Here is a 22,885-nt window from a genome sequence, read left to right on the forward strand (position 1 = left end):
TCCTATGTTTGCAAAGAAATCTAGCAGTGTTTGTCTTGTGCTGTTCGCACGCCCACAAGTGCTATTAGGTTTGCATGTGCAGTCATTTGATGTGTGTGCTCAGCTGGTTCTGCGTTCGGGTGATATCGAACTTAACCCTGGCCTTGGTACGCGCTCTAGGTACAGTGAAACGGATGACTCTGTGCAGAAAAAGCTTAATGACGTGTTAACTTTATTACAGAACGTTAACTCACGCAACGCTGGAATGGAAACCGAACAGTAACGCTTAATTGCTTCCATATCTGAAATAAAAGAAAATTAGTAATCTATGAACAAGAATATCTCCGATATCGTTGGGAGGCTGTCGGCAGTTGAACTTCAAGCTTCTGCTTCTGACGACGATCTATAAGAGCTGCTGATCCTGCGCGAACTCGCTGATAACCTGATTAGCGAGAGTGCTAAATTACGGCTTAGTCAGTCACAGCTTGAAGACGCGCAGCGAAGAGACAATCTATTCTTTTTTGGCTTACGTGACAGTGCAACGGAAACATGGGAAAGAACGGAAGACAAGCTTTTGAACGTGATCTCTAACAGCGTCAGTCCGGCGCTTACGAAGGATGCGTTTGAACCTACTCATAGGACTGGTGCATTTTCGTATAACAAATGTCGCCCAGTTATCGAGAAATTCTGGTCCTTTAAAGTAAACCAACAAATTCTATCCCAGTCAGCCAAACTTAAAGTAGAAGGTATTACCGTAAGTGAAGATTACTCGTTAGAAACACGTCAGGCCAGGAAGCAGCTGCTTCAATTCGCTAAGGGTCAGGACTAATTTTACAAGCTTAGGTACAACAAACTGTACATTAAAAACAAATGCTACAGTTATAACCCTGCTCGCGACTGCGTTATCATGGAGTCTAATCTTCGGGAACCAGCAACTTTTCTTGATATTAACTCAAGTCACGTTATCGCTCCATCGTCACAATGCTGAACACAATGCTCAGTTGTCTTCTTCACCAGTCCACAATCAGCAGTGAATTCACGGTACCTCTGTCTCGACCTACGCTCCGTAGGGCTTCGCGAGGGGCAGTGGACCGGTGTCCGATACAGGCAACTCGCTTTCTAATCTTTTTTCCACTGCCCAAGCGCGATGAACTTAATCCTATCATTGATTCATGTGATGCTGATGTCTTACTAACCGAAACGTGGCTATCTTCCAAGATAGCGGACATTGAGCTATCGGACTGTAAAAACGCTACAACGTGTTTTAATGAGGTGTTTTAATAGCTGTCGCGGATAACAGTGTAGCATCATCTATTAATATTCGAACTAGCCTTGAACTGGTATGGGCGGAACATAGCGTACGTTTTAAGAGAATGATTTTGGGTATATGTTACCGTCCCTCGTCCTCGAGCCCAACGTTCGTTGACGAACTGCATGATGCCCTTAACATGATCGCTGTACGATTTCACCTATTAAGGCGGAAGCCTTTAATGCCTCATCGTTGTAAGCAGTTGTCGACAGAAAATGTCACGCTTTTCAATTGGTCGAAATGCTCGTGACGTCACAGTGAGCGAATTTCAAATGGGGCCAATTGTACTTTGGCTAGTAACCATGCAACCAATCAAAGGGATCGTACAGTGATGCTCCAACTAAGTTGGACTGAGTTTAGTTAATTGCTTAATTAATCAATTAGCCTAATTAAGATAGAGGAGAATGAAGAGGTCAGAAGAAAGAGGAAAAGAAAAGAAAGCGTCCGCGGAAGAAGACGCTGCTGAAAAAAACAGATAAGTACGAAACCGCGTTCGCTCCACCACCACGCACTTCCCCACTCAGTTCGACGTTGCTCGTTTCATATACGTTGTGTCGAACATCCTAGACAGTTCCAACAATTGACAGGTGAATGACAGAACACGATGGATAGAAATACAATAACATATATATGAAATAGCCTAATTAACCTTTCTAGTTAGACCGCATAAATCAATAAAACCGAGAACGAAATTGGTCGAGTTGGGGAATCGAACCAGGGTCTCCGGAGTGCGATACGAGCACGCTAGCCACTCCGTAATGCCAGCTGAATGGTTTGGAATGAACAAAGGCGCGTCTAGCTAATACGGCGTCTTCGTTCACTCCCATCTTCCCCCTTTCCCTTACGGCGAGGTGCAGGTGTCCACCCAGATATGCGAGATAGATACATTTCCTTTCCTCAATAAATTAATTTACCGTCCAGCAAGGCGTACAGCCGAATTGGCGATGGCGTTCTGTGGACTCCCTGGCAGCGTTGCAAGACGCTGTCGCGTTCCACTCTTACAGGCGAAGCTTAACATGTTAACCAGACATCAATAACACACGCAGACAGCCAATGGACGCGTCATTCGCTGGCAGCACTTGAATCATCATTCACAACCACATTCGTGACAGAATGCTGTACTAAGGCTTTCGCCTTGCACCACTTTAGTCGCCAAAGTGACTCCTAATTTTTTGTCTTAGCTGCCGACATTAACTACCCTAGTATCGTGTGGACTAATACTTCACCTTATCTCAGCTATTTCTCTACGGAGTGTAAAAAGTTTTATTATGGAATTCAACCTTTCGCAGTTAGTCTCTAAACCTACTCGAACTACTTTATCCGCATCGAATGCTTTAGATCTTGTTCTAACTAACGTGCCTGATCTTATCCATTCAATTTTTTACCTACCTCGTCTCAGAGATCATTATTTACTGCATTTTGATGTACAAATTCCTCTGTGTATCCGAGTTAGTCAGACTAAACACATTAGAGATTACAAGTGGGCTTACTTTAACGCTATTAACTGCGAACTAGCTCGTTTTTTGCAAGGTTGCTTACCAGGCTTTTCACAGCGCTCTCTTTACACTAACTGGGATTTGTTTAAAGATATCGTTGAACATCTCATTAACGCTTTTGTGCCATTAAGATCTTTAAAGTGCAAGCGGGAATCACCTTGGTTTAATAATGTTTTAAAATGACTCTCCAATAAAAACAAGCGCTTCCTCCGCTCTGCTAAGTTGTTGAATTCTAAACAACGATGAGAGCCCTACTTTTCCGCAGCTACAGAGTACAAAGCTGCGCTAAAAAACGCAACGGACACATTTTTTAACCACGTTTTGCCTGCTATACAGCAGCTATATCTTACCGGTACTCACCTACGGGGCAGAAACGTGGAGGCTCTTAAAGAGGGTTCAGCTTAAGTTAAGAACAACGCAGCGAGCTATGGAAAGAAAAATGTCAGGTGCAACTTTAAGAGATCGGAAGCGGGCGGAGTGGCTGAGGGAACAAACGCGGGTTAATGATATCCTAGTTGAAATCAAGATGAAGAAATGGGCTTGGGCAGGGCATGTAATGCGAAGGCAAGATAAACGCTGGACCTTAAGGGTAACGGAGTGGATTCCAAGAGAAGGCAAACGTAGCAGGGGACGGCAGAAAGTTAGGTGGGCGGATGAGATTAAGAAGTTTGTGGAGATACAGTGGCCGCAACTGGCAAAGAACAGGGTTAATTGGAGAGACATGCGAGGGGCCTTTGCCCTGCAGTGGGTGTAGTCAAGCTGATGACGATGATGATGATGATGCCTGCTATGCTGGTCAATAATCATATACAATTCTGGAACGTAGTTATCAAGAAAGACCCTTTTACTATACCACTCACTTCTCTTTGATGGTGTTGCCTTTCCTCCATACGAATGTGCTTCTGTTCTAAGCAATATATTTCCTGCGGCATTTTCTAGTAATGTTTCTCTTGTTCATCGCGTGCGCCCTGTTTTCTTGCTCTTCCTATGGATCCAGTTATATTCGACGCGACAGGCATCCAGTGCATCACAGAAAATCTTAGTTTCGTCTTCCTGCGGTGTTGACAGCATTAATTCGATGTTTTCAATTAATGCAAAGTATTATTTTGAATAATTCTTAGAAAATTGTTTGAACAGTCTCTTGGAACAGGTTGTATTCCCAAAGTTCGGAAAATTGGGAGGGTGGTTCCACTGCATATGTACGGAAATGAATATTCTCCTGATAACTTTCAACCTATATCGTTCACTAGTATTCCGTGCAAGATCATAGAACACGTCATATATTCTCATCTCATCTTTTTTTTTTTTAGAACCTAACTCCTTTTTCAGAATTGCCGAGCAGGGTCTTCGTAAGCCTTTTTCATGCAAAACTCAGCTATTATGTTTCACACATGTCCTTCATTGCATCCTTGACCACGGGTCTCAGGCAGAATGCATATTTTTCGACTCCTCCAAACCTTTTGAAACTGTTTCGCATGAGCTTCTCTTCCTTAAATTAAGAAGTCTCAATACAGACCCCAAGGTGCTTGCGTGGCTACAATGCTTTTTTTCTAACCGTTCACAATTCATAACAGCAAACAATATTAACTCGCATTCTTTGCCTGTCCGTTCTGGCGTGCCTCAGCGGTCAGCTCTTGGGCCCCTCCTCTTTCTCATCGATATAAATGACTTACCGGCTTACATTTATTCTTCAATTAATCTTTTTGCAGATGATTGTGTTATTTACCGCGAAATTAAAGATGGTAATGATGTCTCTTGTCTTCAACCCGACATTAACAAGGTTCTTGACTTGTGTTTTATTTGGAACATGCCACTAAACATCAATAAGTGTAAACATGTGCGCATTTCTCGTCTCTCTAATGCCCCTTCTACTTATCACATTAACAACGTGTCTCTAGAAACCGTGTCATGTTATAAATATCTGGGTGTTTACGTTTTTTATAACCTGTCTTGGAAAACTCACAAAATACAAAATAAATAACGCTGATCGCATGCTTGGGTACCTTCCCAGAAATTTCTCACGTTCATCTAGTTCAATAAAATTACTACTTTATAAAACATTGGTACGGTCCAAGTTAGAATATGCTGCGTATGTCTGGAGCCCTGGCATCGATTCACTCGTTTCAGACTTCGAAGCTGTGCAGAACCGAGCATGCTGTTTTATTATTTCTAATTATCACCGAACGAGCAGTGTAACTGCAATGAAATCAAGTTTGTCCCTACCGCCTTTTTCCCACCGCAGACACAATAGCTTCATTGTGTCTTTTTAATAAAATTTACCACAATACCTTTCTCAAACAAAAGCTGCTGTCAAGACCATGTTACATATCAGCACGCGTTGATAACCGTGATAAAGTTGGAATCCCATCTTGTCACACCAAATGTTTTCATGACTCATTCATACCCCGAACTTATGTTAGCTGGAATCACCTCCCCCACGAAATCGCAGGTATTTTTAATAATATTGCGTTTCGTAAAGTCCCTAATGTTTCTTTCTGTGTAAGTGTTTGTTCAATACTGTATAAAATTGGCTTTCACTGTCTACATGCTGTTTTAATTTATTACCGCTGCATTTCTTATCTTTTTGCCCTCCTGTGTTTTCACTTTTTTATGTATCCCTGGTTTATTTCTGTTTTCTCTCCTCTTTGTTGCTGCTTAGGCTAAATTTTTTATGTATCCCCACTCCCTTTTGTAATGCCTTCGAGCCCGGAGGGTACCATAAATAAATAAACAAATAAATAAATAAATAAATAAATGAGATGACGGACACCTTGACTTAATTCTCCCCTGTTGCATTGTCCCTGCAGCAAACGAACCTAGGTCCCCAGCATACAAACGCTCTAAAAAAAATGATTATATCACCATTACCAATATCATTCAAACAGGCTGTCGGGAGGGGTAGTCATCATCGTACAAAGTAAAATAGCGGCCCGTGAAATGAAACACCTAAATTAGAGTCTGTACCAGCCACTCTATTTACATATAAAACTATTACAGTGTGCTCTGTATACGCCGGACCACACCTGACAGTTACAAATATAGAGCTAGAAAACCTTTTAGCGAAACTACCAGACCCTCATCTGGTATTTGGCGCTTTTGATTGGCATTCTTCTTTCTAGGCAAGTGAAAAAAACAGATACCAGAGGTCAAATTATAGATCTTACTTTTAGCAGTAGTATATGCTAAGCTCTGGTGAAAGTACATTCTGCTCCCTATCTTCGGGGAAAATCAGCTGTTTAATTTTCTTTCTCTTCACCATCTGTTTTCAACGATTTTAAATGGGTCGTCACCAACCACCCATACGGCAGCTATCACTTTCCGGTACTAATTAGTTCAACATCACCAACACAAATCATCCCAACAAAACCGCGACGTTGGAACCTTCGTTTAGCAGGCTGGCAAGTTTTTAGAATAGAAGCCGCTTTAGAAATAAAATGCCTTGAGAGAATCTTAACATTGTGAAGATAAGTAAAAATTTCACACTTTGCATCTTAGCTGCAGCAAAACCACAAAGTACGGTGGATATAGTTCTGCAAGGAAGCAAAAAAAGACAGAACAAAGCGTGGGATATATTTCGCAGCCTCCCGACATAGGAGAACCACGTAAATTAAAAAAAAAAAACTAAAGCTTGGTAGGTCCATCGTAGCGCCAAGGAAGCATCATGGCAAAGTTGTTACAGCCAGCTCATATGGAAAAAAAGTTGGGAGCAGGTTCGAAAATAAATGGCAGTTTCTCGTCGTTCACAATTCCTCTTTTGAGAACAGCTGGTACAAGTATAAGGCAACAAGTATAAAGGCAGACAAATTAGGGAAACGCTTTGCTGCAGTTTTTAGTTCATCACATTGTACCCACTGATTTCTAAAATACAAAAATATAGCTGAGAAGCAAACATTTTCAACTAGTGTCTGCACAAATGGACAATGAAATAGTCTCTTCAGACTCCCAGGAATAGACTCCTGTCTCCGGGAAAACTAACTGCTCCGCGGCGTGACGGGCATGAAACTGAGGTGATATTGATGAAGAAAGTGAATGAAGATATTTGAAGTGCCATCCTCAAAGTAGGTGTAAGCTCCATTGATAGAATTCACAGGCTTGGCAACAGAGCAACTGGAAAAAACCGCCCCATTATTGTCTGGGTAGCAGACTTTAGGGGTAAAATAAAAGTTTTGAGCAATTGTACTAAGCTTAAAGACTCTGAAATCAGCATTACTGAGGATTAGTCTATGCTAACAAAGAGGGTTCAGCTTAAGTTAAGAACAACGCAGCGAGCTATGTAAAGAAAAATGATAGGTGTGACGTTAAGGGATCGGAAGAGGGCGGAGTGGGTGAGGGAACAAACGCGGGTTAATGACATCTTAGTTGAAATCAAGAGGAAGAAATGGGCTTGGGCAGAGCATGTAATGCGAAGGCAAGATAACCGCTGGTCCTTAAGGGTAACGGAGTGGATTCTAAGAGAAAGCAAGCGTAGCAGGGGACGGCAGAAAGTTAGGTGGGCGGATGAGATTAAGAAGTTTGTGGAGATACAGTGGTGGCAACTGACAAAAGAGAGGGTTAATTGGAGAGACATAGGAGAGGCCTTTGCCCTGCAGTGGGTGTAGTCAGGATGATGATGATGATGAGTCTATGCGAGTAGTGGAAATTAGGAGGAAACTTTGGAGCTCGTGTGCAGAGGAAAGACAAGAAGGCCGCAAGGCCACACTTGTTTTTGGCAAACTAAAAATGAATAATATGTTGTGTGGTTGGGACGAATAAAAAAATGAGCGGTACCAAATTACGAGCGCGGCTGAAAGCGGCAACTGACGCGAGCACAAAAAAAAAGAGGATGGTTTGAAGATAATAAATGTAAATGCTCGCAGTATAATAAGCAAAACTGATGCTCTAGAAGTCGTAGTCATGGAGCATGAACGTGACGTTATTTTCATAACAGAGACATGGTTGCATGAGAATATAACATACGCAGGTTTGTACCAACCGATGATAAAGCATTCAGAAGGGAGCGAGCAGGAAGCGGAGGTGGTGTATCCCTACTAGTTAAGCAAAGCATTTTGTGCAGTGCCCCTGAGCAGTCACACAATCTAGAAGCAGTACGGATTCAAGTAAAGGTAATGGATGGGACAGTTTACATTAGAGGGGTGTATTGGGCCAAAAATTCTTCCCCTGCAGTAATCGCCAGCCTGGGGGAATTCATAGAAAACGATGTTCGAGAGGCAGACAATATAATACTCTAAAGCGACTTCAATTTACAAACAATTAATTGGAGCTCATGTTCACCCTGGGAGACGGATATGGCTAGCTGTGAATAGCTTTTAGACTTGGCGTTGTCTTATAATTTAGTGCAGGTATTCAATGAGCACATAAGATTGTGTGAAACGACTTTATGTGTCCTTGACCTAATTTCAGTGTCACACGGCTTGATAAGCCTTCTGACAGTCTGTCATGTTGAAGACGGAATATCAGATAATCGAATAGCAATAGTTACTTCCAGTATGTGTGCATCCATCTCTCCGGGCAACGCAAAAAGACTGTTATGGAATTTTCAGTTCGCAGATGATTTGATAATTTTTTTCAACAGCGCATGCTACACAAGGACACAAGACGAGGAAACACACACACGAGCGCTGAACTGCAACTTTATTTGAGAAAAGGCGCCGACCCCTACATATATACCCTCAAGGAACCGCCCACTAGGGAAAACCTAAAATCACTGCACGTGTCAAGCCACAAGCAAGAAAAAATATTCAAGAGTTAAGCATACAATACAAGGGTGACCAAGACCGCAAAAAAGAAGAAAGATTACAAGAAGCAGCGAGAAGAAATTATTTCACTTGCCCTTTTTTTGCGTAACAAACAGTGGGCAGAAATCGTTTTTAAAAGTGGTAAAAGCACAAATCGCGGTAACTAAGCATGATGACCGAGGTAAAAAAAACATCTGAAGTGCATGAGGGCCAACAACTAACACGGCTAAAAAAAGTGGTCACAAATGAGATGTAAAAAGTGCTAACACGAAGACTAAAAGAGATAAAACAGAGGTACAAAAAGGAGGGTAAAAGCAAAAGTAAAAACGAAGGAAGAACTACCGGAAAAAACCAGGTCAAAATCACATAAAACCAGACAGGAACGCTATCTCTTTGTTTGACAGAGAAACAGAAGGCGTACTAACGCATTCACTCTTGAGGTTACAAATCTTGGCTGCTTCTATTATTTCGCGAGTCAGCTGGTAGGGGCATTTCTTCAGAATGGTTGTTCTTTTGAACATAGGGGTACATTGTTCATTAGAACCCAGTTTAAGTTTGCAATTCTTGCAGTGCACTGGCAAGTTCCTGAGTGATGAACCAGTTAGATCCCTACGATGTTCCATTAATCTTTCATTAATACATCGGCCTGTTTGGCCGATGTACGCCTTCCCACAAGAAAGAGGGATCGAGTAGACTACACCCTCAGCGCACGTGACCAAGGGATCTCTGTGCCGCGTGGTACAACCGGAGTTAGTTTTTGTCTTTGCATTGATTCTCCGGCACAGTCTGGAAAGGCGCTGGGGGGCCGTGAAAACGACATCAACACCTGCCTTTTTTCCTATTTTTTTTAAGGTTATGCGATATTGTGTGCATATATGGAACAACGGCGACCTTTTTATTTCGCTGCCGAACGTCGGCTGAAGCGTTAGTATTCGTGCGCTGAATGCTTCGGAACATCTTTTTCGCCACAGAAGTGAGTACAGGCGCCCAAATCTTTAACTGGCGTGCGCGAGCGGCGACTTTTCTGTGCGTCAGCGCCATATGACGGGGCGAAGTTGGAAATAGGATGAGGCTAAGCGCATGCTCACAAAGCACGCTAGGCTGGGCCCGTCGTCTGCCAGGCTATTCCTTCTTAAGGACGTCACCCCTGATTATCGCGTTTCGACGAGCAGGCAGCGTGAGTAGACGAATGGTTTTGCTCGCATTTTACGTTCCGAAGAACAGCGTTGTAGCAACCAAGCGAGGAAATAAAACTGAAAGATAGGCCGAACACTCCCAATCATGCGATAAGCCAGAGAACATGGATCGTTCATGTGTTACTTGCTGACGCGAAAGCTTTTTTTTTTTTTTTCATCTGCACGAAGGGCGCTTATCAACAATCTGCGTGCTTTATGCTTCAGCTTGGCGACAAAACAAAAGGCCGCTGTGAAACTGAAGTGAAGCTGCTCTGCAGCCGTGCTCGCAGCAGTTCAGAACAGTTATCAAGATACCACTTCGTGTATGTCAAGCGACAAGACTCCGAATTATAGGGATGTCATTGGGCGGCTCATCACAGAAGGAGATGCTAAAGCAACTGGAGTGGCTGGGACTTCAGTGGGCAGAGTCAGTCGTGCCTACTGGGACGAAGGTCGGATCGAAGATGCTCCTCGCTGCCTCATCAGGAAAACAAAAGAAAAAGACTTGCAGACTGTTGCCTGAGCTAGTGATAACCCTTTCATAACGATAATGGTCCATGTTCTCCATTCATAATGATGACGACCCGTGTTCTCCGGCTTATCGCATGATTGGGCGTGTTCGGCATATCTTTCAGTTTTATTTCCTCGCTTGGTTGCTACAACGCTGTTCTTCGGAACGCAAAATGCGAGCAAAACCATTCGTCTACTCACGCTGCCTGCTCGTCGAAACGCGATAATAAGGGGTGACGTCCTTAAGAAGGAACAGCCTGGCAGACGACGGCCCCAGCTGAGCGTGCTTTGTGAGCATGCGCTTAGCCTCATCCTATTTCCATCTTCGCTCCGTCATATGGCGCTGACGCTCAGAAAAGTCGCCGCTCGCGCACGCCAGCTAAAGATTTGGGCGCCTGTACTTCTTGTGGATAACCTGAGTTCGCCAGCCTGCACAACTGAGCTGAAAAGCTTTCTTCTAGCTTATGCTTGCATGTTTTTGTTAAGGCGTTGTTCAGAGTAGACTGTACAATATTTGCACACAATATATATGTACAATATATGCACACAATATCGCATAACCTTAAAAAATAGGAAAAAAGGCAGGTGTTGATGTCGTTTTCACGGCCCCCCAGCGCCTTTCCAGACTGTGCCGGAGAATCAATGCAAAGACAAAAACTAACTCCGGTTGTACCACGCGGCACAGAGATCCCTTGGTCACGTGCGCTGAGGGTGTAGTCTACTCGATCCCTCTTTCTTGTGGGAAGGCGTACAGTCGTGAGCAAAAGTGGAGAGATCGGCGCTTCGGCGGCGGGAGCAGTTGCGGGGCCGCCCCACGGCGCTGCTATCTCGCCGCGCTCGCTCGCTGCGAGAGTGCCTCAAGTGACGACAAACTTCCCCCTCGCTCTCACGCGGGTGTTTATCACGACTGATAAATTCCTAGTGCGGATTTCGGCTACTCTGCTGGTGAACCCCCCTCGCTTCCCCGTCGCTCTCGCTTGCCCGCGCGAGAGCGAGGGGGAAGTTTGTCGTCACTCGAGGCACTCTCGCAGCGAGCGAGCGCGGCGAGATAGCAGCGCCGTGGGGCGGCCCCGCAACTGCTCCCGCCGCCGAAGCGCCGATCTCTCCACTTTTGCTCACGACTGTACATCGGCCAAACGGGCCGATGTATTAATGAAAGATTAATGGAACATCGTAGGGATCTATCTGGTTCATCACTCAGGAACTTGCCAGTGCACTGCAAGAATTGCAAACTTAAACTAGGTTCTAATGAACAATGCACCCCTATGTTCAAAAGAACAACCATTCTGAAGAAATGCCCCTACCAGCTGACTCGCGAAATAATAGAAGCAGCCAAGATTTGTAACCTCAAGAGTGAATGCGTTAGTACGCCTTCTGTTTCTCTGTCAAACAAAGAGATAGCGTTCCTGTCTGGTTTTATGTGATTTTGACCTGGTTTTTTCCGGTAGTTCTTCCTTCGTTTTTACTTTTCCTTTTACCCTCCTTTTTGTACCTCTGTTTTATCTCTTTTAGTCTTCGTGTTAGTACTTTTTACATCTCATTTGTGACCATTTTTTTAGCCGTGTTAGTTGTTGGCCCTCATGCACTTCAGATGTTTTTTTACCTCGGTCATCATGCTTAGTTACCGCGATTTGTGCTTTTACCACTTTTAAAAACGATTTCTGCCCACTGTTTGTTACGCAAAAAAAGGGCAAGTGAAATAATTTCTTCTCGCTGCTTCTTGTAATCTTTCTTCTTTTTTGCGGTCTTGGTCACCCTTGTATTGTATGCTTAACTCTTGAATATTTTTTCTTGCTTGTGGCTTGACACGTGCAGTGATTTTAGGTTTTCCCTAGTGGGCGGTTCCTTGAGGGTATATATGTAGGGGTCGGCGCCTTTTCTCAAATAAAGTTGCAGTTCAGCGCTCGTGTGTGTGTTTCCTCGTCTTGTGTCCTTGTGTAGCATGCGCTGTTGAAAAAATTATTATGAATAACCAACTAGCCCGTGAGCTCACCCTGTTCAAGATGATGTGAGTGTCCTAGACTAGCTTGAAACTTCTTTTCATGATTTCGTGTACTTCTATGATTCACAGGCAAGCACTGATAAATTGTGGAATTTCTTTTCCAATGTCGTAACCAACTGCATAGAGCAATTTATTCGTAAGAATAAGAAGTACGGGAAGAGAAGTTTATCAATTAACACGAGAGTTTATGCATGTAAAACGCAAATTTAGAAAAACACTGAAAGCATGTTATCAAAACAGCAATATAGCTGGTAAAATCAGTGTTCGCAACATGAGAAAGTATTTCAAGCGCCTCATTTGGGAGTCGAAAGACCGATTGGAGGAAAGCTGCTATTGTACCGTTTCTTAAACCTTAAAAGCCACTAATCGCCCAAAAAAGTTATAGACCGATAAGCCCTGGGGAGTTGCCTAGGTAAATCCCTTGGAAGAGTTTTGAGTATAAGACTGAATTTTGTCTTTCAATCACGTGAACTCCTTGACATTCATCAATGTAGATTTAAAAAAGCATGCCCACAACTGACCATCAAGTCCGCCTTGAAGATACTCCGCGTGAAACATTATTACGCAAACAAGACAGCCTAGGCATATTTTCCGACCTGGAGGGAGCATACCACACACTTCGTTCAATAGAACGGGGTTCCTCAGGGGTGTATTTAAGCAAAATACTCTGCACTAAAAATTAATTCCATAAGCAAAACAATACATTATGTATTTAGCCAATGTCGATGATCTTGATATACCCTGCATGTCCTGCAACATAGCAACCTGCGAGAGACAAATACAGTTGAGAATAAACAACCTATGAACACGGGCAGGCATAATTTGATTCCAGTCTTCTACACAGAAAAGAGTGGGTGTTCTGTTCTCCCTAAAACCAGGCCTACAATCCGACCCCTCATTACATGTGAAGAAAACCAAACTACCTACAAAAAAAATGAAGTAAAATTTCTAGACATTACTTTTGGTAAAAACCCAACATTCATACCTTACATTAACGCTCTCAAAAAGAAAGCCTCCTGTTCATTGAACATACTTAAGGTACCATCCGAAAACTCTGGAATTCCAATAGGACATATCTTTTACAAATTTATCACTATGTAGTGGGATCTACCTTAGATTATGCATGTATAGTTCATGGGTCAGTGCTACCATCGGATCTTAACAGAGCAGATCCAGTACATAACTTAGTTTTGCGTCTTTTTACTGGTGCATACAGGACGTCACCTATGAACAGCCTTTATGTAGAGAGCACCGAACCATCACTTACAGAAAGAAAAGCCATTCTCACATGATCGTACATTCAATGCTCCTATCGCTGCAGAAACATCTATGTTACCCTATAGTCACAAAGCGCCCATCTAGAATATTCTTTAACAACAAACCGCAAGCTACCAGACCGCTGCTATTGCGATTTGAAGAGATGTGCCAGGATCTTGGCGTACTAATCACATTGCCTGGTATTGCGCAAAGACGAAGTGCACAGCCTCCGTGGTAACAATTCCCCACCAACAGATATTACAAGAAATTCTTGCATTCGCGAAGAAGTACAGTACTTTCGCAGAATTTTATAAAAGTAACGGAGTGGATTACAAGAGAAAGCAAGCGTATTCGGTTTAAATCGTTTGCCCTACTGCTTTCGACAAAGAACCTTCTACCGTGGGCACTACAAGAAAAGAGGCTAGAAGAGCACGGGATGCCATGGTAACATGCACCCTTGAATCCGCCGGAGCACGAATCACCAGAATTGGAAATAAGGCAGGTAAATTTTTGCAGGACCATGGGACTAATTTTGTGCCATTTTCTTCATGTGCCCGCAAAAAGGCGACTGCGCGCATACGCACCATAATTTTTTTTGTGCTATGTACAACGAAATAAAAAGAACAGTTTAGCGTGCGTTGAAATCCCACTTATTGGCCCTATTGGAGTTCATAGTACTCGAACGAGCACCGGTGTACCGTTCCACACGGTTATTTTTGGCAGGAGAAATTTTATCCAGAACTGTTTATCTTGGCGGTCTTTTCCATCAGTCTTTTCCTCTTATAATAATTCATGAAGGAAATTTTTTTTTTGCAATCAAAGTTTTAAGGTCGGACAAAGTAAGCTATACATATGCACCACATCATCATCATCGTCATCGTCAACCTGTCTACACCCACTGCGGGGCCAAGGCCTCTCCCATGTCTCTCCAATTAACCCTGTAATTTGCCAGTTGCGACCACTGTATCCCCGTAAACTTCATAATCTATATACACCAGATTTGAGGTCTTATTCTGAAGCCAGCCGTACAAATGTCTATCTCTCTTTTTTTTCTAAAAAATGACCAGTCTAAGCGTCTTCAAAGTACTGCCATTCGATTTGCAGAGTCATTCTGAGCGTGTTTTTAAGATTTGTATCTATGTGACACGTACATAGAGTTTGCGTCCTATAAAAGGTTTTAGCTGTTCACGGTGAATCCACTATCTTTATGCTCTTGTAAACTGTATGAGCTTCAAATGAAGGAATCGGATATAGTAGGACTTTCAGCTTCTTCGGAGATAGTGGTCCCGGTGTCGAACCCCGCACTAGGACCAATTTTTTATCGAACCAAGACGGTTCGTTAAGAGCTGTGTAGCCTTCTTTCAAACCACATATTATACTGTAAACCACTGAGTAGGATTTACTACAAATATTTTGAATAGTCAAGCACCCAGTTATATCATTTGTTCTGTAGGAATTTTCTTGCAGTGACTAACCATTTTCATGACGTCTTACCGCTGCCAGAGGTAAAGTTTCAGGTGAGCTTCCTGTGCATGGAAGATAGCGTTGACGGTTAGCTGAACACAGATGACATCGACCGTACTATTATCTAGGTACATTCTTTGTTTCACTAGACAGTGCTTCGAACCGACTCTTGCTGCGTGGCAGTGCTCTTTCGGCGAGGATGCTTGCTGGCGATTGAGGAAACAAAGAGCGTTGACGAAACAGCGCTATGCAAAAGCAATTAAGGAGTTATAGCGGCACGCTTCGGAATATTTAGTCATAGTCAGAAGCAAGCCGAGTAATTTCTGTGCCCACCTTCTACCCTATACTTTCTGCGCTTCCTGTAAGAGATGTGCACCAATTGTCTCTACATATACCCATCTGGAGCGCAAACTACACCACCGTGGTCTTAAAGCGCTCCCACAGGAATCTCAAGGCTTCCGCTTTGAAACGAACTTTGTGGCAATTTGGGCCAGCAGTTTTCGCAAAACTGCGAATTAAATTATTACTACCTATAAAAGCGGTTTCGCAATATACTACCATGCCAAAAGTAGCGTAGGCGCTCCACAGAAGGTGCCGGTCTTCTTCAACCGATTTCCCCTCGTTTTCATTTCGGGGAGGTAGCATTAATCAACACTTGTCAACAAACTCGCTTAGTTTCCGAGTAAGTTGGAAAACTGCCTGCTAGAAGCGAGCAGTGAAGACAGAAGTATCCATGTGTCATCTTGGTGTTATTCAATCAAGCACTAGAAACGGTCAGCGCGGCATCTTATGACGCTTTTTTGTGCTTTAAGCGGAAGCAGTGAGGTCGAACAATAGTACTGCGAACGTACTCGCCAGAGCTTACGGGCCGGTCTTAGCGACATGCTCGTTATAAGAGTTCTCGTCATGCCCGGCCCGGGCTGAGGCTTATACATTGATTGATGAATTTTACCTAAACATCCGGATTTTTCAGTTATCGCGAACCTCACAAACGGTACGTTAAGTGAAAATTCGTTAGCATTTCTAGTTTTTTGACGCTTTTACGCTAATTAGCTTCCTATTGCGAAGTTTAGTTAGATTTCGCCATCCCTTGATCGCTCCGGTCCTGCGTGATCCTCTGGAGGCTAGAGGTGCGTAAGGGGTAAGCGGTTGGGGGAGGCTTGTAGTGGAGAGATGCATTTATACCGGCCAAAAGGTTCACCGACCGCAGGTAGGTTTGCGAGGGCAGAAGCTTCCCACGCGTATACACATAGAAATACAGGCTCTTATAAGGTGAAAGTGGGTGTAGGGTGGTAGTAGCTTCTGGAATGTCGATGTTGATTATGGCTGGGGGCTCGTAATTAGAACATGCATTTTTACTGACGGTTGTTCCTAGTGGGAGTAGGCTTCACACGTGCAAAACTACTCACGGATACCCCGGCATTTTGCTAAGAAAGAAGGCTGCTGCAAACGCATAAAACTGAAAGCAGGAAGAGGTGAGAGCCGGGTGTGTACTCATGGCACGGTGGTGGCTTTTGCGCACGCCCACTTAACCTATATCATTCAAAGGTTTCCGCCAAAGGAGAATTATGCTGCTAAGACTGATTAAATAAAACGGTCAATCCTGTTAGTAGAAAGCTATGGTAGCAGTTAAATGTGCACTGAATGATTGCTTTGAAGTCTTCATCATCACCGTCATCACCCTGACTACGCTACGCCCACTCTAAGGCAAATCCCTCTCCCGTGTCTTTCCTGTTAACCCTGACTTTTGCCAGCTGCGGCCACTGTATCCACGCAAACTTGTTAATCTAATCCTTCCACATAACCTTCTTCCGCGCCCTGCTACTTTTGCCCTCTCTTGGAATCGACTCCATTAGCATTAAGGACGAGCGGTTATCTTTCCTTCGCATTATATGCCTTCCGATGCCAACTTCTTAATAATCATTTAGACAAGGACGGTATTAGCCCACGTTTGTTTCACCACTCGGTCTGCCCACTTCCGGTCTCTTAACGTTGCATCTATCATCTTTCTTTCAATAGTTCGCTGCTTTGAAGTGTATATTGTTATAAATGTTTTTATATATGGTCAATATTAAGTCAATGCTTTAAACAAGTTGCAAAATTCTGTAAAATGATGGCTGGCATATTTGGAAAACGGAGATGGGTGTGGGTAGGGTCCCTGTATTGGTGCGAGTCCCACTGGCAGCACATCTCACTTCTCACTACATGCCGCAAGTTGGACGCCTGCAAGTATCTATTAGCTTGACGCTTAAAACAGTAGCTTCGGCGGCGTATGCACGGGCCTCCGCCGGGTAGCCACCGGTCATGCCCACGCCGGTTGCACACACCGGAGCAACCTACCAGCATTTACCTCAGGTGTCAGCGCAACAGATATATAACCTCAAATATATATAAATGTCTTCGCGATCAGTGTCAAGAACATGATGAAGATCACCTCGGCTGGTTGAATACGGTGAAATCATGCACCAATCAGTGTCGCTGAAATGCCATGGCCCGGCTGGAATGCTCAGCTGGACTCAAGCTACATGGTCAACTGGTGGAGATGCACCTCCCTGCACTTCTACGAACGAGCGCTGTACCCTCAACCAAAACTAACTTCTTGCACCGACGTATAAGAAATAAAGAATGCAGCTTTTACAAAGAGCGCTGTACTTCCGGAATGTGAGGCGGATGCTGTACTTGGGCATCTTGAACAATAAAACAGCTCTGATTTTTCTTCACTTCTACGCGATAATTTGTCAGCTAAGAGAGGATCATTTCCGCTACCATCTCGTAACCGTCCGTTGATTTTTTTCTTTGCAGGTGACCGGCCCTGAACTGACGTGAAGAGCGGCAGCACACCTCGTGGACCTTACTTCTGTCAAAATGGCGAGAGTTGGGCCTAGTAGGTTGTTCGTGATGGTGAAACGCACTTAACTATTTATGGGATAGGAGACGAAACAACAGCACCAACACAGAGCGCAAACTTACACAACTTGTTTTAATGGTAGAAGGTGATCTTTTTGTACACAAGACGGGAGAGTCATCAATGACAAAGAAAAATAACATATTGGTATGAGCAACCGCAATTAGTTCCAAACAACGCACAAAACAAATACTCCGGGGCCGGAAGGTTTATCAGCATTGTGTCTTTGTCGTAGTCTGAGAAAGAAGTTGACATGGCAAGGCTATTGCGATGAATGAGTTTTGTGGATCTGATTGCGACTGCTCATACCGATACGGTATTTCGTTTCTTTGTGTGTCATTGATGAGGCTCACGTCTTGTGAGCCTCATCACCCTTAAACCCAGCTGGAAGTTAGCGCTCTGTGTTAGCGTGGTTGTATTTTCCTTTGTTCTGTAAAAAGTTGAGCTCGTTGAACCATCATCATACTTCTGTGTTTTGTTTGGCGTCGTTGGGTCACTTTGTTTCTTTTAGGCAATAAAAGTTTCACTCACGCCGAACCGTGGAATTATTACTTACTGTTAAGATGTGTCCGGTGCAACTGGCACTTTTAGTGGGTGGCCATGCTTCTGCACCACTCCGACCGCTATAGCAGTGCTTTGTATAAAAGGATGCCTGGAAAGCCCCGTTATAAGCGTGGTCGGCTCCATCCATTTTGAAAATGTGTTGTGCAAACTAGTTTATTCGCTGGCGGACACCACCCAGTATATGAACACACGGGACATTAACTTAAAGTTATAAATAACGTTTCTCTGAACAAAAAATCGGTTGCAAGTCAGCGCTTGTCTTACCTGTCTTTCCTTTGTGTTTTCCATCTTCGCGTGCTGTTTCACCGTGAATCGCTGCGGACTCGCCCAAATTGCATCTTTTCGTCAATTTCAAGGTTCCCTTTTCAATACTTGCCCTCTAAACAGTGCGACAATGGTACACAACTCATCGCATTTTTCTTGCGCCGTTTGGATCCAAGAAATAAGCGGAACTCTTCGTCGACGAAGGGACGCGAATGTTTTTCAGTCAATCCACGGCGAAGAATGGGCGTCCAAAGTGTCGGTCTCTTGGCTTGGAATCCGCGTTGCATCTTCGTAGGCTGTAGCGTCTGTGGTCGGTCTGTAGCTTGTCTTTCACCCGTACTCGAGCAAGCCTTCGGGCTTCTTCTGTGCTTTGAAGGTAGGCGGCGACGTTGACATTACCCTATTCCGTAACGTTAAGAAGAATGGCGCCAAGCGTCGTCGGGGCCTCCCTGCCAGGTACGAGCTGAAATGGCGTCATCCGGGTGGTCTCCTGCACTGCGGTGTTGTAGACGAAGACGATATAAGAGAGGACATAGTAGTAGCGCTAAAAACAGGTACGGCAGGTTAGAAGAAGACAACACCGGCGCTACACATACACTGACTTTATTCCCGAGATATACCACGATTTTATAGGTGACAATCAGAAGCAAAAAAATCAGCATTGAAATCGCAGGTGTAAAGGCACTTCCCGACCAAGGAACTTCAATTCTTTAGTACAAAGATAGACGTTTCGCTTGCTCACATACGATTGCCTTTCCATGTGAATAAGAAAGACTTCCAATACCTCCCTCTCCTTCTGGTCTCCACTTACATATGTCACACGTGTCTGCTCAAACAAAGGGGTATAATTTACTTCGATATGTTTACATCGTTCGCAGTGCGCCGCCAAGTGTCCAGAGCCTAATATAGCAGCTGCCAGATTCTTGTGCTCCATGAGGCGAACGTTGATACAACGGCCAGTGTGGCCGATATAGCATTTTCCGCAAGATAGCGGAATTCGATAGACCACATTGGTCCTGCAGGCCATAAAAGGCGTCCCGTGCTTAGTGGGGCATGGCAGTTTTCCGTTGCAGTAATCATTCACAGCTATGCAAAGTTTGAACAGGGCAGAAAGCTGAGCTAGTTGATATACATTCGTCATAAAAAATCCAGGCGCTAACAAACAACGACACACAGGGGACAGAGCGCTTGCTCGCAACTACAGGAACTTTTATTCAGAAGCTTCTATATATGCACAACAAAAACCAACACAAACCCAGAGTAATCACCGGCCACGTGCCGATCGATGTGCAGGAAAAGATTAACTCGCTGTTTTCAATCGGTGTTTCAAAAAACTTATCTCTCTACTAGACAAACCATCCGAAGGGTCACTAACACATATATGCCCAGTTTCCGCGATATGATAGGTTTAAACTATCACTCGCGTTCCACGATCTCGGAGATGAAAAAGGACACACGTTTTGGAAAAGACGGGAGAACATTTTTCTCCATCTTTGTTGTAGTTACCGCCCGCGTTCCGCGAAAGGCTTGTTCAATTTTGCGTCAGCACATTCGAAGATCATCAAGGATGGAATCGCGGTCTCATTTTTAAAGTCAGCTGCATCAAAGTCTTGCCACCATCGCATCAAAGAAAGTGTCGAGTATGAGGTGGAAAGACTGGGTAACAGCGGATATCCACGTCACGTGATCGGCAGAGCCAGCGATAAGGTTATTCGCTGGGTAAAGGGCCAGGGGAAAAAAGACAAGACGAACACAGCAAACCCGTGATTGTACCGTACGCACATCGACTTTCACATGGCATTAAAAAGTTTCTGGCAGGTATGACATTCGTGTCACGTTTCCGGCTCCCAAAAAACTGTCAACGTTATGCCGTGCGATTGAAGCTGAGGCGGAGCAGGGCGCAAAGAAAAGAAATGGCGGTTGTTCTCTGAAACACAAATCACCGTACGTCGCTTGCAAAGTGGGCACAGTGTACAAAATCCCCCTGTCGTGTGGAAAAGTGTACTTGGGCCAGAGTGGCCGATGTTTGAAAGTGCTGTTGCTGGAGCATGCCGGAGATATGGAAAAAGGTGACACTTCAAACAATATGGTTCTTCATTGTCGCAACTGCAGCAAGCGCAAGAAGAAATGTTCTCCCATCTTTTCCAAAACGTGTGTTCTTTTTGTCACCGAGATCATCTAACACGAGAGATAGTTGACGCCAGTAATCTCGTCATGAATGCGGCGGAGGGTGCGAGAAAACCCGAGATGTCCGGATATCGGCTCGTCGTGTGAACACTGTAGAAATTCTCCGCGAAGACTGGCAGGTACAACAAGGAGGTAGGCTGTTTTCATTGGTACGAAGTCCTTCCTGAGGAGATCAACCGGTACACAGAATGAAGACAACCCTCACTTTAACGAGGCAGCGGGTTAGGGAAGCTTGCCCTCCAGTTATACGATGAGGCGTTTTAAGTGGCAGACCGAGCGTTGCTGCTGTACAAAAGAGCTGTACCTGATGGGTCCCAGAAGGGTGGCCGCATTGTCGTCATATTGTCATCATTTTCGTCACATTGACATCACCTTCAACTCAAGAGGCCATCCGCAGTAATGAACTCGGTCCCCTCGCGATCTCTTTCATCGGCCTCAGTTTGCCAGTAGCCCCTCTATAGTTCCATCAATGAAATATACTTGGCGTTGCAAAGCCAGTCCTATGTGGCGTAGCTTAGGGGAAGGGGGCGTACGTCCTTCTTTGTTATGTTGTCGAAGCCGTAGTGATCGACCCAGAATCGAAGTCCAGCGATTTTTCCTCGCAAGAACAACCGGTGCCGCCCAGGGGCTCTTCGATGACTCGACGACGACGTCGTCGCGAAGGTTTTCTTCCATTTGGTGCCGGTTGGTTTGTCGTTCTCGGCGCGACACACAGTAGAGGCTTTGCTGGAGATGTCGGGTGTGCTGCTCGGTTTCAATGCGATGCTTGGCAGTCGGCTTCTCTGCAACCTTCGGCGATGACAAGAAGCACTCAATGTGGTTTCCAAGCACATTGCGGATCTGGTCTTGTTTGTCTTTGGGTAGGGCTGGGTTTATGTCGAAGATGTGCTTTTGATCTTTCTTAAGTGAATCTTCTAGGACTGGATCGGAGATAGCAAAGGCGCAGCGAACGTCGTAAAGTCCGTCGAAGAAAGTGTAGCGCTTCTAGCGCCGCGGTGGGCTCACAGGCCATGGCACGCGGTGCAGTAAAAAATTAGGAAGTTGTGCTAGGCCGCCGCGGCGCGAGAAGCACAATTAAAAAAATGCTTCCAACCTCAACGCTGTCGGAGTCTAGTTGTTCCTCGCCGTAGCTCTGACAGATTTGGTGACCCGGCTTCGAACACGAGACCCCATCTTCCTACATGGCTCCCCGTGGCTATCCACCCTTCTTAGCGGCGGCGACCCGTCCCAGAACGCTCAGCCTCTCGGTGCTTCGGTGGCCGCGTTCCAGCCAATCAGCCTGCCGCGATTTTGGCCCAATAGCCCCCGCGCATGGCTCCTGCATGTTGAGGCGCATTTCTAGCTGCGACGTATCACCAGCCAGGAGACCAAGTTCCTCCACCTCGTGTCGTCCCTGCCTCCTGACGTCGCTGAGGACACAGCGGACATCATCACCTCTCCGGACTCGGCCCGAGCCTTCGACACGTTGAAGGCCGCTATCATCGACCGCAAGTCAGCGTCCAAGCGCAGCAAACTCCAGCAGCTTCTCAGCGCTACAGAGCTTGGTGACAGCCGCCCTTCGCCGCTCCCCCGTCGCATGCTGCAGCTTCTTGGAGACTCCGCTGCTCATCACGCTCCCATTGTGCATGAGTTGTTCCTTCAGCGTCTACCCCAACACATGGTCCCCATCCTCGCAGCTGTGGGTGATGTTTCATTAGACAGGTCGTTGAACTGGCTGAGCGTGTTGCGGTCTAGTCTCGCCTCCCCAATGTCAACTCTGTGGCCACTCGGCCTCCAATACTACCGCAAACTCCCAGCTTCTCAGCATCTAATGCCGACTTGACGCTCTTATTTATTTATTTATTTACCCTCAAGGCCTAGGAGGCGTTACAGAGGGGGTGGGTACAGGGGTTGAACAGAATTTCAACAAAACAATTTGAAAAAAAAAAGAGATAAAGACCACTCGTACAGGCACTCCCGCTTGGACAGCACTGCTGCCTGCACTAGTTGGAAATAAATAAAACCTGAAACATATGTTGCGGGGCTTAAGAAACGAAAC

General features: G+C 44.8%; 1 protein-coding gene and 1 pseudogene across 1 annotated transcript in view; both read left to right on the forward strand.

Annotated features, from left to right (window-relative positions):
• LOC149337696 (uncharacterized) overlaps window positions 1-18,129 on the forward strand; it is a 327,912-nt gene extending 309,783 nt beyond the window's left edge. Inside the window, exon 7 of the mRNA XM_089554495.1 lies at window positions 17,730-18,129. Coding sequence (XP_089410621.1) covers window positions 17,730-17,753 — 24 coding nt within the window. The 3' untranslated portion in view covers window positions 17,754-18,129. The remainder of the gene's footprint in view (window positions 1-17,729) is intronic.
• A 953-nt stretch (window positions 18,130-19,082) lies between these two features.
• On the forward strand, window positions 19,083-22,669 carry LOC149337700 (uncharacterized; annotated as a pseudogene).
• The last annotated feature ends 216 nt before the right edge of the window (window positions 22,670-22,885 follow it).

Source organism: Amblyomma mixtum, chromosome 7, assembly GCF_055824585.1.
Source record: "Amblyomma mixtum isolate Tamu chromosome 7, ASM5582458v1, whole genome shotgun sequence".
Lineage (NCBI taxonomy): Eukaryota > Metazoa > Arthropoda > Arachnida > Ixodida > Ixodidae > Amblyomma > Amblyomma mixtum.